This window comes from Lissotriton helveticus, chromosome 5_1 (assembly GCF_964261635.1).
Source record: "Lissotriton helveticus chromosome 5_1, aLisHel1.1, whole genome shotgun sequence".
Taxonomy (NCBI): Eukaryota; Metazoa; Chordata; class Amphibia; order Caudata; family Salamandridae; genus Lissotriton; species Lissotriton helveticus.
The window spans coordinates 1,280,871,734-1,280,889,430 of NC_136065.1; the positions used below are offsets into that span (position 1 = coordinate 1,280,871,734).

Here is a 17,697-nt window from a genome sequence, read left to right on the forward strand (position 1 = left end):
TGCCTTGTTTCACATTCCAGGACAGATTAACAAGTGGCTCCCACGGTTTAGGAAGTGGTGTTTGCTATTGCTATTCTATTCAGTATATAGGCATACCAATGTAGATCCTAAACAGAAGGTAAACAGGTTAGTTACTTGTAATCCTAGTCTCCTCTGTTGGAATCGTTAGGTCATAAGCAACTCTTATTAACAGAGGAGAAGTTGGAAAGGGTTTAGACAAGTCAGGATCCTACATTTTTCCTTTGCCTCGGGAGCTCCCAGTCCAAAAAAAAAAAAAAGGAGGGACTGCATTCAAGTCTTTATGCAATGTCTTTAAAGCTATTGACCACATTGGACCCGACTATCGTAAAAATTCACCAACTGCACAGGTCGTCGATGCCTACGTTCCACAGACGTCCTACTGTTTCTAGACTTAAGCAGACTTGATCAGTTGCCAAATCTTTCTTGGTCAGGGTGAGAAAACCTTTCATTCTCTGCAAGATTCTCTTCTTACTGAATTTCAGAAATGCCTTGAAGACCTGTATTTTTAGGAATATATATATATTCGAAGGCTTAGTTCAATTTGGCAAATAGGGTCAGCAGGTAGGCTACACAAATTATTTCTTAACTGTTTTCCAAGAAAAATTAATAATTTGCATAGGTTTATATAGAAATAAAAGTCTGCAATAGCATGGATGAGCTGTACTTTTCAATGATTATAGCTTCAATTAAGATTGCAAACAGGAGAACTAAACATACCAAATGAGAAGCTTCATGTTTCTGATAAAACTGTAAATTTCCATATCCCTTTTTTAGGGCCGCAGTTTCAGTGGTTCACAATACAGGTCATAGCTCAATGAATTTAAGCTGTATCCTCACATTTGGTGTGACCTACTTATGATTGGGGCTTAGAACTTGCTGTGCTACTGCCCTGTTTGGCCACATTGTCAGGGCTTATATTTGTAATATGAGATTGGTGTGAATCATAGGTGGTTACGATAGGTTATTTGAGTTTCTAACGTCTCAAGTTGCATTAAACCCAATGCGGCTTGGTTTTCTGATGCAGAATGATTTTAAAGAGGAGAGGAAAAAGGGAGAGGGGTGGTGGGAGGCTGGCCAGTAATAGTCAAGAGAAGACAGATCTGAGCAGGTGAGCTATAAACCTCTTTCAGACAGTGGAAGCAACTTCTACTTTTGTGTTTTGAAAAGAGTTTCTCAGGGCGCATTGCACTGCTGACTTCCTTCCTATAAAATCCTTGTGCTTTAGTCTAAGGAATAAAGGAAGGTTCAAAGAGTCGCATATTGAGGGTTATAGTTGTGAAAGACTTGGGAAAAAAAAGGGGGATTTGGTATATTGAAAATGCTACTTACCCAGTATGCATCTGTTCTTGGCATGTAGAGCTGTAGAATATCATGCTTTGCATAAAATCGCCATCGTGTTGGGTCCGGATGTTTGCCTTTTGTTTTTCTGGAAGAAGTTTTCCCTAGTCACAAGGTAGGGGACTCCTCCCTTAGGTGATAGTGTGCATGGTCATTAACTCCATCTTCAGATTATTCTCCGCAGAGGGTGAGAGAATGGAGTAGCAGTAAAGAACAGAGATGTTCATGCGTAAGTATGTATAGTAAAACAGAGAACTACGGCACTTACAGGTACCCGGAGAGGTGGGTGGGCGCATGAGATTCTACAGCTCTTCATGCCAAGAACAGATGCATACTGGGTAAGTAGCATTTTCCGTTCGAATTACCAGAGCTGTATATCACATGCTTTGCTTAGACCATACAGCAGTCTCCCCGAAGCGGTGGCAAACCTGTAACCATTGGAGTGGTCTGACATAACGTTTTTACTACATCTTGACCTACATTAGCTTGTTGTCTTGCTAACACAGACAAAATAGTGATTGGTGAATGGATGTGTTGTAGACCATGTTGCAGCTTTGCAGATATCAATAATAGGATATTCCCGAAGAAAGCCATAGTAGCCCCCAGCTTGCGAGTGGAATGTGCTCTAGGGGGTACTGTGATAGTCCTTTTAGCTTTTTGATAACAAATTTAAATACCTTTAATAATCCACCTAGCAATTCCTGATTTGAAGATTGGCTTGCCCTTGTGAGGTGGTGAAAAAGCCACAGAGTTGTTTCGTTTTACAAAAATGATTTTGTTCTCACAGTGTAATACATAAGAGCTCTTCAGAAATCTAAGGTATGTAGAGCTCATTCTGCAACAGAGTCAGGTTGAGGGAAGAACACAGGTAATTCAACCGACTGATTGATGTGAAATGCAGATGCAACCTTAGATAGGAATTTGGGGTTGGTACAAAGAACTACTTTATCTTTATGTAGCTGGCAAAAGGGTGGTGGCATTACACTTTTTAGCACTTCCATAAATGCTTTGATGACGGGCACTTGAAATAACGATTACCTATTTTGAAGGTAAGCTGCTATGGCAGCGAGATGCAGTCTGATGGATGTATAGGCCAATACTGACTGCTGTAAATGTAATCGGTAACACAGTATGTCTTGTATGGAAGCATCAAGAGGGTTGATGTGATTGTTATTGCAATATATAACAAAATGCTTCCATTTGGCCGCGAAGCAGGCCCTTGTGGTAGTCTTTCTGGCCTCTCTAATAATGTTCATACAGTCTGGAGGAAGGTTGAGATAACCAAACTATGACTTCAGGAGCCAGATTGCGATGTTCAGTTGTTTGGGAACTGGGTGTTTTATTTCTCCATGGCTCTGTGTGAGGAGACTGGGAGTTAAATGTAATTTTTGGTGTGGTACCAAAGAGAGTTCCAACAGGGTTGTGAACCTGGGTTGACGTGCCCATGTTGGAGCCACTAGTATTAGCGTGAGTGATGTTTGCCTGAGTTTCCAAACCACTGATGGGAGTGGGAGAGGCGGAAAAGCATAGGCAAATTTCCCTGACCAGTTCATCCAGAGAGCATTGCCTTTGGACAACAGGTGTCGATACCTGGAGGCAAAGTTGTGGCATTTTGCGTTTTCGGGTGTTGCGAACAGGTCTATGTGAGGGACTCCCCAGGCTTGAAAGTATGGATGGAGAACTTGAGGGTGAAGTTCCCAATTGTGTATCTGATAACTTTGCCTGCTGAGGAGATCCGCAATCTGATTTTGGACTCCTAGGAGATGTTCTGCTAGGAGATAAATGTTGTGGTGAATCGCCCACCTCCAGATGTCTTGGGCTCAGTGGGACAGTTGAAGAGAGTGTGTCCCTCCCGGCTTCTTTCTGTATGTAATACATAGCTGTCATGTTGTCGGTTCGGACTAATACAGCTTTGCCAGACAGTTGATCTTGAAAAGTTTTGAGCACTAGAAAGATTGCCATGAGTTCTAAATGATTGATGGGAAAGAACCTTTGCTGTAGGCTCCACAGACCTTGCATTGTGTGTTGTTGAAGATGAGCTCCCCATCCAGTAAGAGATTTGTCTGCCGTCAACACTGTCTGTAGAATCAGGTCTATGAATGGCCGTCCGTTTGACAGGTTGTGTGTGTTCCACCACTGCAGAGAGCGATGAGTATGGCTGCTTACCAACACTAGATCGGTTAACAGACCATGTGACTGGTTTCAATGACTGGCTAAGCATTGTTGACGTGGACGCATGTGTAACCTGGCGTGGGAAACTATCATGACTCAAGATGCCATCATCCCCAGCAGTTGCATAAACACTCAACCCGAAGTGACAGAGTAGCTTGAAATTTGAGAATGAGCGCCTGAATGTTTCGAATTCTGGCTTCATTGGGACACGAGGGAGCCCTTAGAGTATCTAGAATGGCTCTTAGGTAATCCTTAATTTTGTTTGGCTGAACATGTGATTTTAACACTTGACTGAAAACCCTAGCAGGTGAAGCAGCTGAATGGTTACTGAAGTGTGCTTGCGACATTGCTGAATGTGCTGGCTTTGATGAGCCAGTCGTCCAGAGAGGGGAAGACCTGTATGCTTTGTCTTCTGAGATGCGCAGCTACAACCGTCAGACATTTTGTGAAGACTCTGGGGGAAGTGGTAACTCTGAATGGGAGCACCTTGAATTGGTAGTGTTGACCTGCTACCACAAACCTGAGAAAGCCGGCTGGATTGGAAAATGAAAGTAGGCGTCCTTTAAATCTAGAGTGGAAAGAAAGTCGCCCTTTTGCAAAACAGGCAGTACCTGTTGCAGTGTTACCATGTGGAAGTGGTCTGACTATATGTAAAGATTGAGGGCCAGATGTAGGAGCCATTTACCGACCGGTAAATGGGTTTTTGGTATGTAGGGGGCTAAATTTACCGATTCTGTAAAGTTACCGAATCGGTAAATTTACCGAATCGGTAACTTCGGGATGTAGGTGGGACTCTTCAGAGTCCCTATGGCCTTACAGATTCGGCATTTTACCACCCAATCCAATTGGGTGGTAAAATACCGAATCCAGGCGTGCATGCACATGTGTGCATGCACACCTGTGCCATGTGACAGACAGACATGCCCTTAGGGCATGTCTGTGTGCCACGTGGCACACATGCCTGTATTCGGGGTGCCAGAGGGTGTCAAAGTGACACCCCCTGCACCCTTGCAAAAATCGGTATTTACCGAATCGGTAAATACCGATTCGGTATTGCCCGTTGATTCCTATGGGCTTCAAGGCCCATAGGAATTAATGGGCAATACCGAATCGGTATAAACCGATTCGGTAAATACCGATTTTTACAGATTCGGTAATTCAATTACCGAATCTTCCTACATCTCATACCTTCATATTTACCGATTCATAAATACCGAATCGGTAAAATTCGGTATTTATGAATCGGTAAATAGGCTTTTCCTACATCTGGCCCTGAGTTCTCTAAGATCCAATATAGGTCTGAGAGAGCCTTCCTTTTTTGGAATTAGAAAGTTAAATGAGTATACAACGGACACGTGATGTTGTATGGGCTCTATTGCTTTTTTTAGGAGCAGGGATTGTATTTCTTGTTTGTGAAGGTCTCGGTGATCCAGTGAAAGTCTGTGCGACTTTGGTAGAATGTTTGGAGGAGTGTTGATTTATTTATTTATTTATTCAAAGTTTTATATAGCGCGAACAAGATCCTTACAGATATCAGAGCGCTTCACAGAGACAGGGGCAAGGGCAACAGGAATGAACAAAATAATGGGAGCAATATAGTGGTCAATAAACATAGAGTAACATAGATAACAATAATGTACAGAAACATATCAAAACCTATCAAATACAGTCAGGTAAACAAGTCATATAAATCCAACAAAGAGTAGCATATATTGGTCGATAGGACGAGAGTAGCGTAGTAGTGCCCCCCTAGGTAGTAGGATAGTGCCAAAGGGCAGGGTGATCAGAGATACAGCGCGATGCAGAGACTCAGTTCCAGTCTCTGTAATGTTCAGGAGATCTTGGCCAGAAGGATTCTCTTCACCTCTTTCTTGAAGAGTGCCGTGGAGGAGATAAGCCTCGTTTCCGGAGGGAGCGCATTCCAGATCCTGGGTGCCATTCCTGAGACGGAGCGCTTGTATGTTTTTTCTTTCCGGAATCTACTAGGTTTCAGAAGTAGATTTTTTGTACTACGATTGGATCTCGACCCTCCTGATATAGACAACTTTTGCGCGAGGTAGTTGGGTGCTTTGTGGTGCACCGCCGAGTGTGTCATTATTGCAATTTTTAGTTGAATTCTGGCTTCAAAAGGCAGCCATTTTAGAGATTTTAGGTCTGGGGAAATATGCGAATGTTTTCTCGAGCCAGTAATGAGTCTCGCAGCAGCGTTCAGGGAGGCTCTTAGGGGTGCTGTTGTGGATAGCGGGAGTCCGCTGAGGGCCACAATTCCGTAGTCTATGCGAGGGATGACTAAAGCTTGTACAGCAGTTTGGAAGTCTTTGGCAGGGAGGAAGGGTTTGAGTTTCCTCAGTGTGTTGATATGGAAATTAGCCCCTTTTGTGGCTATGCTAATGTGCTGTTGCATGTTGAGCTTGGCGTCAACTGTGATGCCTAGGGATTTCGCTGAGTCCACGATAGTAGGTTGGACATTGAGTGCTGTTAGGTTATTGAGCCACGTTTGGGTGGTGGAAGTTTTCGCCGGGGGTGAGATGAGTAGGAACTCGGTTTTCAGCGCATTTAGTTTGAGGTGATTAACGGCCAGCCAGGATTGAGTGTTGCTAAGTGTGGAATTCAGTAGTTTGATATCTTCCGGGGATTGTAGCTTTAGGTACAGTTGTGTGTCATCGGCGTACATATGGAATTGAACATTGGATGCTTGGAGCAAGGTGGCGAGTGGTTCCATGATGAGGTTGAACAGTGTGGGGGAGAGGCAGGATCCTTGTGGGACACCTAGGTCTGCAGGCACTGGTTTAGATAGCACATTGTCGATCTTGAACTTCTGCGACCGGTTATGCAGGAAAGAAGCAAACCATTTGAGAACAGTTCCCGAGAGACCCATTCTAGTGCTTAGCAGCTCCAATAAGTTCTCATGTTTGACCGTGTCAAAAGCTGACGATAGGTCAAGAAGGATGAGGAGACAGGAATCATTGCGGTCAAGGATTTGGAGGGCGTCATCAATTATGTGTGTCATAGCTGTTTCCGTGCTATGTTTCGCTCGGAAGCCTGATTGGTGAGTGTTGAGAAGGTCAAATTGGTCAATGTGTTTTGTTAGTTGGATTTGGACACATTTCTCCAGCAGTTTGGCCAGGGTGGGGATATTGGTGATAGGCCGGTAGTTGTTCAGGTCAGACGGATCAGCTGTGGGTTTCTTGAGTATAGGTGTGACTTGCCCCACCTTGAGGGAGTCTGGGATGAGACCTTGTTGAAGAGAGCTGTTGATGATTTTGGTCCAAAGAGGGAGGAGCAAGGGGGTGAAGTCTTTTAACGCATTAGCAGGTAGGGGGTCTGTGAGGTGATTAGAGGGCTTCAGGGTGCAGAGTAGTTTGTATATATCTTCTTCCGTGTAGCTGTCGAAGTGCAGCCATGATGCATTGTTTTTAGGTTGAATGTTGGACATTCTGGTGTGATTGGGGAATCGGCTTAAGTCCATGACGAGGTCATTTCTTATGTTGTCGGTCTTTTGCTTACAGAAAGCAGAGAAGGCTTCACAGTGTGGGGTGTCGCTTGTTGCTTTGTTTGATTGTAAGGGTTGTGCCTTTGTTTGAGTCTTGATTAGTTCGAACAGTTTCCTTGGCCTGTTTTTTGCTTGGTCCAGTAGACGGCTAAAGAAGTCAGACTTTGTGCGCTTTATTTTCCTGAAATAGTCATTTCTCTTTTTTTTAAGCGTCTTTAGATGCAGTGATGAGGGGTCAGATCTCCAGGTACGCTCTGCCATTCGCATAGTGCGCTTGTCGTCATTGAGTCTGCCATCGTACCAGGGGTTAGAACTTTTGTTGGAGACTCTCTTCAGTTGCAGTGGAGCGACTTCATTGACTATCAGTTTCATAGAGTCAAGGTAGTGGTCGGTCAGTGCTTGGGCATCCGAGACACCTGGAGGGGGGAGGAGGAGATTGTCGAGGTGGGGAGGGAGTGTAGTGGGGTTAAGACTCTTCATGTCCCTTTTCCAGATTTTGGATTTGGTGGGCTGAACCGGGTTAGGTTTAACTTTTCCGTTAATAGAGAAGGTGATAATGTGGTGATCTGACCAGTCACAAGGTTTGATCGCCTCCAGTTTGGTGGAGTCCTCCTTGGCGATGATGAGATCGAGTATTGCGCCTTTGTCGTGTGTTGGTCTATCAACTATTTGGGTGAGGTCAAGCGCATTAAGGAAAGTTTTGAGACTGTTCACCTCTGTGTCTTTCTGATCATTCCAGTGGAGGTTGAAGTCTCCCAGGTAGATTTGGGTGATCTGCCGACCGGCATTGGAGGTGACCGTGTCCATGAGTTGTTGGGTGAATATGAGGTTGTCGCCAGGCGGGTGATAGATGAGATGTAAAGCACAAACTTGTTTGCCCTCGCTGGTGATATCGAGGCAGAGGAGTTCACAGGAGGTGAGGGAGGGGGAGGCAGCTTTAGTGACGGAGAGGTTGCTCCTAAAGATGCATGCAATTCCCCCGCCCGTCTTGACAGGCCTATCCAGTCTAATGATGTGATAATTGGGGGGGACTAATATGTCCATTATCGGGGTAGAGGCTTCAGTAAGCCACGTTTCCGTCAGAATGGCTAGGTCCAGTTCCATTGCTGAGACGAGATCAGCGATGTCGGAGGAGTGTCTTTGGGCCGATCTGCAGTTGAGTAGGATGCATTTGAGTTTGGGGGTGAGAAGGGTGGTCGAACCTTCTAGAGAGAGGGGGATTTTTCTGAGGTTGCTAGGGACGGAAACTCTGTTGCTATGTGTTGGGAGCCTCAGAGGGTTTGAGTGAGTTGTGGGTATGGGGATGTGTGTGTTGGATATGTGTTTTACAGGACCTGGGCCATAGGAGTGTAGGAGAGAGCGAAGGTCGCGGTCAGACAGTGAGTTGAGGACACGGCGGGGGCGGTGGGAGTTATTGCGAACGGGGATAGTCGGCCATCTCGGGGATCGTTTGAGGCGAGTGTATGTAGGGGGGGTGCGTCGTTTGTAGGGTAGTGGGATGGTGGGAGGTAGGCTGGGCCGTGAGAGGAGGAGGTCTTTGATGTCGTGGACATCCTTTTTGACTTGTAGGAGATCCTCTTTGAGTTGTTGGAGGGTAGATAAGGTCGGGTCCAGAGGAGTAATGGAGATGGTGTTGGTGGTGAGAGCGATTGGTGAGTGGTTGAGTAGTGGGCTAGAGAGCGGGCAGGGTATCGGAGGGGGGGATATGCTGGCGTTGTTGAAGGGTTCTGCGGTGATAATGAGTGGGATGTTATTCGGAGTGTGGGCATATTTGTGGACGATGGGTGTTGGTGGAGTAGGTGGAGAGTGTGAGACATAAGTGGTGTCAACAGTGGGAGACGGTGTAGGTGAGTTAAAGAGAGAGTGAAGGCTGAAGACAGTGGGGGTGGCAGGAGGGTAGTGGGGGCTGAGAGTGGGAGGAGGGGGGGATGTTAAGGTAAGAAAGGCGGTATGTTCTGTGGGGGTGTCGTGAGAGAGAGTGGGGAGGGAGCTGGGGAAGGAGATGGATCTGCCTTGGGGGGGAGGGAGAGGGAGGGGAGATAAACTCCGTACAGTGGCGTATTCAGAAGCGTTCGTGGGGGGTGTGGCGTGGGGGGAGGGGGGCGTGGGGGAGTCGAGAATGTGGGTGTATCGAGGAGGTATGGGAGGGGGTGTGCACACCTGGGTATTGAGAGTGGGGGGGAACGAAGGGTAGGATTTGTCATTGCGCGTGCCGTTCTGGCGCTGATCTAGGTAGGAGGTGTTGTGAGTGGGGGTTGTTATGTCATGGGAGAGAGGGATGGGGGGGGTATGAGTGGGGGTCGAGGTGGGGGTGATGTTAGAGGGGAGGCTAGTGTGTGAAGGGGAGAGATTGGTGACTGCGCTTGGGGAGCGTGGGGTGGCAACAGCGGGTGGGTGATTGTTTAGGGTGCTGAGGGAGGAGGTGAGGTGCGTATCGATCCGGCGCTGAGCTGATAGACTCCAGGCAGTAACCAGAATGGATAATTTGGAGAACCCACGTGTCTGTTGTTATTGACTGCCACTTTGTTAAAAAAAAGTGACAGTCATCCCCCCAATAGGTGTGTTAAGTGGTCGGGGGGGACACTATGGTCAAGTCACTGCTTTGTATTGGATGGCGAGGTAGGTGTATTGGAACCTCTACCTCTGCCCTTGCCGTTGTTTCATCTGCAATTGCCTTGAAAGAAACCCTTGGAACCAGAGGGTTGGTTATTGCCCATATAGGTGGACGCAGTGTTAGTGGAAGTATTTTTGGACCCTGCTCGATAAAAGGAGCGACGAAAGGAACCACAGCCTTGTGGAGACTGAAGGGCTCACTTGGATTTAGCCACTTCAGTATCCTTTATTTTTTCAAGTGAAGTGTCTACCACCGGCCCAAAAAAGTATTCCTTGTAAAAGGGTGTGTTTAATATCGAAGTTTGAACCTCTGGTTTAAAGCCTGATATGCGCAGCCAGGCGTGTATTCTTAAAAGAACACTAGTGTTCACCGCTCTGGCGGATGTATCAGCAGCATCCAGGGAACATCTAATTTAGTTGTTAGAAATTAACTGTCCCTCACGTACCAGGTCTTGTGCTTTTGATTTGTGTTCTTGAGGTAGAAATTGGAGGAGTTGTTCCATTTCATTCCAGTGTGCGCGATCATACCGTGCTAGCAAGCATGGGTATTACAAATGTGCCAGAAGTTAGCTGCCTGGGAGGCTATCCTTTTCCCTGAAACATCAAGGAGTTTAGACTATCTGTGGGTTGTTTGTCGCCAGTACTGTGGGAGTTTGCCCCTTTACGTGCATTATAAACTACTAATGAATCGAATGGTAGTTGGCCTTTTTATGTAGACTGGATCCGAAGGGGCAGGCTTGTATTTTTTATCTATCCTAGGAGTGAGGATACATGCTCTATCAGGATCCTTAAAAATGTAGTCTACATGTCTGGTCATCCCTTTCAACATGGGCAACATGTGTGTAGACTTTTGTGTGTAGTGTAGTGCCTCGAAAAGGAAGTACTCTTCAAGGGATTCTCTATGTAGTTGGCCCCCATGGTAAGTAGCAGCCCTACTTTTAAAAACAAAATCAACAAATCCTACACGTGGGCGAATCAGTATTACAGTCATCCCACACATCTTCAGGCTAATTGTCATCATTATCGTCCCCATCACCCTGATTATCAGGTATGTGAGGTGGCAAGTGCTCAGGTGAAGTTGGCACAGGTATAGGCTGTGGTAGAGAAGGTGAAGGAAGAGGGGAAGGATTTTTCCCAATGGTTCGCTTCTTCAATGGTATGTGGTGTTCCTCTTCTGTAGTAGCACCCCTCTTTAAAGTCACTTTAGTGGGAATATATCAAGTTTTTGCCATAAAAGTACATAAAAAGAAAAAAACCACAGTAAATATTTAAAACTATTATCTATCTATAACCAGTATTTTCTGTTTCGGATCCGGTTTGTGGAGCGGATCACCGAAAGCATGCTTTTTTAGGTGACTTCTGCGTCTGTGTGTTTCGGCGCCAAATGTTTCGGTGCGGATGGTTTCTTGGCCGGAGTTTTCGGATCCAAAGTTTGTTTCGGCGCCGGATTTTGTCTTCAACTCCGAAGTCTTTGGCTCGGTGCCTGATTTGGCACGGGGCTTTTCGGAGCCTGAAACCTTTTTGATAGGCTTCGGTGCTGATCCAGAAAGCGGGGCTTCAGAAGCTTGATCTCAGTGCTGACCGGGGCCCGAGGGCACCGGTTGGTCCGGAGCCTTTTTCTTCTATGGAAGTGGAAGGTGGGGCGAGGTAGAGACTGTATTTACAGTACGTTGTCCATGTGGGATGTCTTCATCCTCGTCGGAGCTGTGTTCGGAAAAGGGGATGTCTTCCTGTTCCTCATCGGCTCCAATGGGCTTGCTTCCTTCCTACGATTCAGGTTCGAAGAGGTCCAGAATGAAGTCTGTTTGTTGTCTCTGCACGTCATGTCGTCAGGCCCGACGATCGCAAAGAGTAATTTTGGAACGTAAAGCTCTGCACGCGTCTTCCCTGTGGTCGGGTGACAAACACAAGTTGCACACCTCATGTGAGTCGGTGTGCAGGAATTTCACGTGGCACAGAAGGCAGAACTTGAAAGGAGTTTGTTCCATCGACTGCGAGTCAAACCAGGCGCTAGGCCCGACGCCCTACCACAAGCTCTCCGATCTAAATTGGTTTTTAATAATCACACAATCAGCGAAGAAATGGAAACGCGATCAGAAACAATACCGTCGAGTGTGATTGAAAAACGAAAGTGCAAACATCCGGACCCAACACTAGATGGCGATCTTATGCAGAGCATGTGATCTAATGCTCGCATGCCTCAAACATAGGTCCTTTCCGAAAAGGTGCCATGCGCAAACACAAAGGAACTTTAAAATACCTGCGATTAGTAACTGGTAATGAGTGAAGGATTCAGTACTGGTTGCTAGCAGTTATGGATGGCTTAACAGCAATTCACAGATGCTGTATCTCAACATAAGCTACAGTTGGGGTCTTCCTCTGACTGACCTACACAACAAAACACCAAGATGGCCTGGCCGGTCACTACTTGGAGATCCAACTGATTTGCGATGGGATGGCACTACAGCTAGAAGACCTTAAATATCCTGTGCACTGCAACAACAAGCAAAACAGCCAAAGAGCAGAAAGCACCATAAAAGCATCAGAAACTACAGACAATACTGAAAGGTGACATGGAAACAAAGGGGAAAGCAAGGCATACTATGGACATGAGCAGAACTGCATGAAAGCATAAAAAGCACAGTATCAAGAAAGAGCACAGCAGCAGCATAAATATCCCCCCACCAGAAAGAGAGTTGGTGTAAAGCTGAAATTCAGACTTCCAAAGCACAGAACTGCAAAGCTTAAGAGTTGTTTCACTTGTTTTAGTTCAAGAAAAGGGCCCACTGCCCTCAATTCCATACCCAAACACCCACTGTTCTAAGTTACGGAGACATACCTTTTCCAGAGCTGCAGGATCCATTAGACACATCAGTTGGGAATATGTTTCAGGTGCCTAATGTAAGAGAGAGCTTATACAGTTATATTAAACATTTTTGTGACCTCATGCGCAGAGGCCACAAGCACCCAAACGGAGGGGCAAGGATCTTACATTTACTAAATCAGGCGAATGATAACCAAATAATTAATGGATGCATATCATGGCGTGTCCTTCGAATTGATAAGTAAATATAAACAGCTCTGATACACCGGGTTCATGTGTTGCACACTGAAAAATTCACAAAAAAATGGACAGGATTTTAAAAATAATAGATAACAATTTAGCAAAAATCTTGAACTGTTATAATTGTTCAGGGTTTTCTTTTCTTTTGGTTTACAATAGGTACTAAAAAAAATTTAAGCATATTTGGAGCAACTTTAAACTCCTTTGGGTGCCTAAAACTTCAAAATATTTAGAAATCAAAAATGCCTCACTAGGAAAAATAGTCCATCTCAGATTATATTGCAGGAGGTGAAGAAGAGTACCAGATTACACAGATGGAAGCAAGCATTTTCTTCCTGATTTTTCAATAGGAAGTGATTGATGGAGCTCTCATATTGCCTGATGAACAGTGGCCTGTTCCAGATCACGCTGTGGGAGACAAGGAGCCAGTATGGTCTCTCAAATCTATGGTCTACCATGTTGACCGCAGAGGACAGATTGGTCCTGCTTGTCCCACTCTAATCTGGGAAAGGGTCTGTCGGCACTGCACTATGAGAAATAAGGGGTATTTCTCTTAAGCGACTGTAGGAGGACTGAATTTCTGTGTGGTGCATGGCTTCTATCAGCAATTACAATGAATAATATCAGGGAGTCTTATTACATGATGGCGGATGTGAGTCATGGGTGCCAGAAAGGAGATGCTGATCATTATCACTTTCTAAACGGCGAGACCATTGTCTAAGTGCACTGTGGCACAAATATCTATGGAGACACAAATTGGACGACTGTCAACTTGATTGTGCAAGCTGGGGTATAGAAGCACTGACATTCCTACTTCTGGGGAGGTTGGACAGCCTGCACAGTTGAACCGGGAATACAAAAGAACAGACTACAACACAACATGCCTGACTCTGAAGGACCAAGTGCCAACTCTATACGAGTTATATATGAACACAGCTGTCCAGCAACAGATATCAGAAAACACTGTGCTGTGTATGACAGTATGTAATTAGACTCCACTCCCTTTTTACTACACTAGTAACAATATACTACTAAAAATACGGCACCTGAAAACAGCAGGTCTGTGTGGATTAAGATCATTCTTCCGCAATAGTTATGAGCATTGTTATGTTTAAGTCCGCACAGTCAGTTTAGTCACAATGGTCCCACAATAATTATCGTATTGAAGGCTTGGTAATTCGTTCAGTACTCACCAGAAGGCTGGCTCCACTTTGAAACAAGTTGAATGGATATAGAATGCGTTCATAGTGGGCTCGGATGTGGGATCCCACCGCCTTTCCCAGAGAAAACCCCATTCTTGTTGCTATTTTGGTCCATCTCCTCTCCCGGCAGACTGTGTCAAAGCCACCATATTCAGCAACAAACTAGAAATGGAATAGATACATATATATCTAGGCTGCTCAAACTTTCATCTATGACTCATTAATTCATTAATGGCAGTGGTTTCCTGTATAAAAATGTGTACACATTTGTAAAAATTGTAAAAATTTGGCTCCTAGAAGCTGGAAAGCAAACTTGGTGATTTTTTTTGTTGCTTTTAAAATAAAATGTACCCTAACAAATTTTCAACTTGAAAAAACAGTTTAGCTGAACTGTTGTGTAGCTTTAAGTACCACTTTAGAAGGCCTAATCTAGAATACGTGTTTGATGGGTACCAATGTTTAAAAAAAAAAAAGGTTAATAGTGAATCAGTGTGAAACCATTATAAGCAATACAAAAATATATGACGAGCCCAATTCTTAAAGTTAGAAAAAGATACTTGCACACACGTATGAGTCGTTGCAGTGGTGCAGATTTACAACTTTAAGGAATTCACATTTGTTTACAAGAGTAGGCCTGAAACTCCTATTTCTAGTAATCTTTTGTGAATTCCATCTTCACATGGGCAAATACACACATCTGCTCGCGTAAATATATGCTGAGCAACAACACATTCACTTTCCTTATACCCCTTGTTTTCCCTCACCATGGGAAAAGTTTCACTCCTGCCCTTATCAGGAGTACATTTCCAAATCCCTCTAGTGCAGAAAGAGATTGAAGAATAGTAGGTGAATACCCTTAAACCTTTAAGTTTGTGGAATGGCACAAAATCGCAGTGCAATACAACCCTTGTGCTTCTGCATCTCACTTCCAGGCCCATAAGCAATTTTGAAGAAGGTAGCAACATCAGATTCCTGCTAAAATCCAAACAGATTAGAATACAAACCCTTACATAATGAGAAAAACTTGTCAGAGCTCTGATATAATTAGATCACCACCAAAATACCTCACAGCATGACACGAAAGGGTGCAACCAGCTTTTAATAATACATACATATATACATACATATTCACCACAAAAAGCCCCAGCTTCTGAGAGGTCACGCGCATTGCTCTGCCCTCCGGCAATGTTCAAAGCAACCAGCTTTCCTGCTCCATAATTGTTTGTTTCTTAGGCCGACGCGTTTCGCGGCATCCTCGCCGCTTCTTCATGGGCTGCGGTGACAAACACATTACCTCACCCCTGATTGGTTGAGTCTTTTTATTTATTACATGCTCGCACTTGATTGGCGTACAATTTTTGTTTTTTAGGGTGCATGCTGGACCTACGAGTCCATTCAGGGATCCGTTTGTGCTTTGTACTGGTTTCCGCACTATTTGTAACCTTTAAGTAAGGTAGATGCTCTCTAGCTGGTTCCGTTCTTGCTTGAGCAAAGTGCTGTTAGTGGAAAAGTTCCTCATAATGGCATCTCCCAACAGGTTCTCCTTTTGATACCCGCTGGTGACGGTGCTCCTCTCCGCGGCAGGACGGCCGCGCAATAAATTCACCACAAAAAGCCCCAGCTTCTGAGAGGTCACGCGCATTGCTCTGCCCTCCGGCAATGTTCAAAGCAACCAGCTTTCCTGCTCCATAATTGTTTGTTTCTTAGGCCGACGTGTTTCGCGGCATCCTCGCCGCTTCTTCATGGGCTGCGGTGACAAACACATTACCTCACCCCTGATTGGTTGAGTCTTTTTATTTATTACATGCTCGCACTTGATTGGCGTACAATTTTTGTTTTTTAGGGTGCATGCTGGACCTACGAGTCCATTCAGGGATCCGTTTGTGCTTTGTACTGGTTTCCGCACTATTTGTAACCTTTAAGTAAGGTAGATGCTCTCTAGCTGGTTCCGTTCTTGCTTGAGCAAAGTGCTGTTAGTGGTACGCCAATCAAGTGCGAGCATGTAATAAATAAAAAGACTCAACCAATCAGGGGTGAGGTAATGTGTTTGTCACCGCAGCCCATGAAGAAGCGGCGAGGATGCCGCGAAACGCGTCGGCCTAAGAAACAAACAATTATGGAGCAGGAAAGCTGGTTGCTTTGAACATTGCCGGAGGGCAGAGCAATGCGCGTGACCTCTCAGAAGCTGGGGCTTTTTGTGGTGAATTTATTGCGCGGCCGTCCTGCCGCGGAGAGGAGCACCGTCACCAGCGGGTATCAAAAGGAGAACCTGTTGGGAGATGCCATTATGAGGAACTTTTCCACTAACAGCACTTTGCTCAAGCAAGAACGGAACCAGCTAGAGAGCATCTACCTTACTTAAAGGTTACAAATAGTGCGGAAACCAGTACAAAGCACAAACGGATCCCTGAATGGACTCGTAGGTCCAGCATGCACCCTAAAAAACAAACATTGTACGCCAATCAAGTGCGAGCATGTAATAAATAAAAAGACTCAACCAATCAGGGGTGAGGTAATGTGTTTGTCACCGCAGCCCATGAAGAAGCGGCGAGGATGCCGCGAAACGCGTCGGCCTAAGAAACAAACAATTATGGAGCAGGAAAGCTGGTTGCTTTGAACATTGCCGGAGGGCAGAGCAATGCGCGTGACCTCTCAGAAGCTGGGGCTTTTTGTGGTGAATTTATTGCGCGGCCGTCCTGCCGCGGAGAGGAGCACCGTCACCAGCGGGTATCAAAAGGAGAACCTGTTGGGAGATGCCATTATGAGGAACTTTTCCACTAACAGCACTTTGCTCAAGCAAGAACGGAACCAGCTAGAGAGCATCTACCTTACTTAAAGGTTACAAATAGTGCGGAAACCAGTACAAAGCACAAACGGATCCCTGAATGGACTCGTAGGTCCAGCATGCACCCTAAAAAACAAAAATTGTACGCCAATCAAGTGCGAGCATGTAATAAATAAAAAGACTCAACCAATCAGGGGTGAGGTAATGTGTTTGTCACCGCAGCCCATGAAGAAGCGGCGAGGATGCCGCGAAACGCGTCGGCCTAAGAAACAAACAATTATGGAGCAGGAAAGCTGGTTGCTTTGAACATTGCCGGAGGGCAGAGCAATGCGCGTGACCTCTCAGAAGCTGGGGCTTTTTGTGGTGAATTTATTGCGCGGCCGTCCTGCCGCGGAGAGGAGCACCGTCACCAGCGGGTATCAAAAGGAGAACCTGTTGGGAGATGCCATTATGAGGAACTTTTCCACTAACAGCACTTTGCTCAAGCAAGAACGGAACCAGCTAGAGAGCATCTACCTTACTTAAAGGTTACAAATAGTGCGGAAACCAGTACAAAGCACAAACGGATCCCTGAATGGACTCGTAGGTCCAGCATGCACCCTAAAAAACAAAAATTGTACGCCAATCAAGTGCGAGCATGTAATAAATAAAAAGACTCAACCAATCAGGGGTGAGGTAATGTGTTTGTCACCGCAGCCCATGAAGAAGCGGCGAGGATGCCGCGAAACGCGTCGGCCTAAGAAACAAACAATTATGGAGCAGGAAAGCTGGTTGCTTTGAACATTGCCGGAGGGCAGAGCAATGCGCGTGACCTCTCAGAAGCTGGGGCTTTTTGTGGTGAATTTATTGCGCGGCCGTCCTGCCGCGGAGAGGAGCACCGTCACCAGCGGGTATCAAAAGGAGAACCTGTTGGGAGATGCCATTATGAGGAACTTTTCCACTAACAGCACTTTGCTCAAGCAAGAACGGAACCAGCTAGAGAGCATCTACCTTACTTAAAGGTTACAAA

At 45.5% G+C, this 17,697-nt stretch overlaps 1 protein-coding gene across 2 annotated transcripts in view; it reads right to left on the reverse strand.

Moving 5' to 3' along the window:
* Positions 1 to 17,697, reverse strand: part of KDM5B (lysine demethylase 5B) — an 877,335-nt gene that overhangs the window by 692,148 nt on the left and 167,490 nt on the right. Inside the window, exons 4-5 of one of the 2 annotated variants that reach the window (XM_078644101.1) lie at positions 13,895 to 14,065; positions 12,477 to 12,533 (exon numbers count right to left, since the gene is read on the reverse strand). In XM_078644101.1, coding sequence (XP_078500227.1) covers positions 12,477 to 12,533; positions 13,895 to 14,065 — 228 coding nt within the window. The remainder of the gene's footprint in view (positions 1 to 12,476; positions 12,534 to 13,894; positions 14,066 to 17,697) is intronic. The other variant, XM_078644102.1, reaches the window with a different exon arrangement.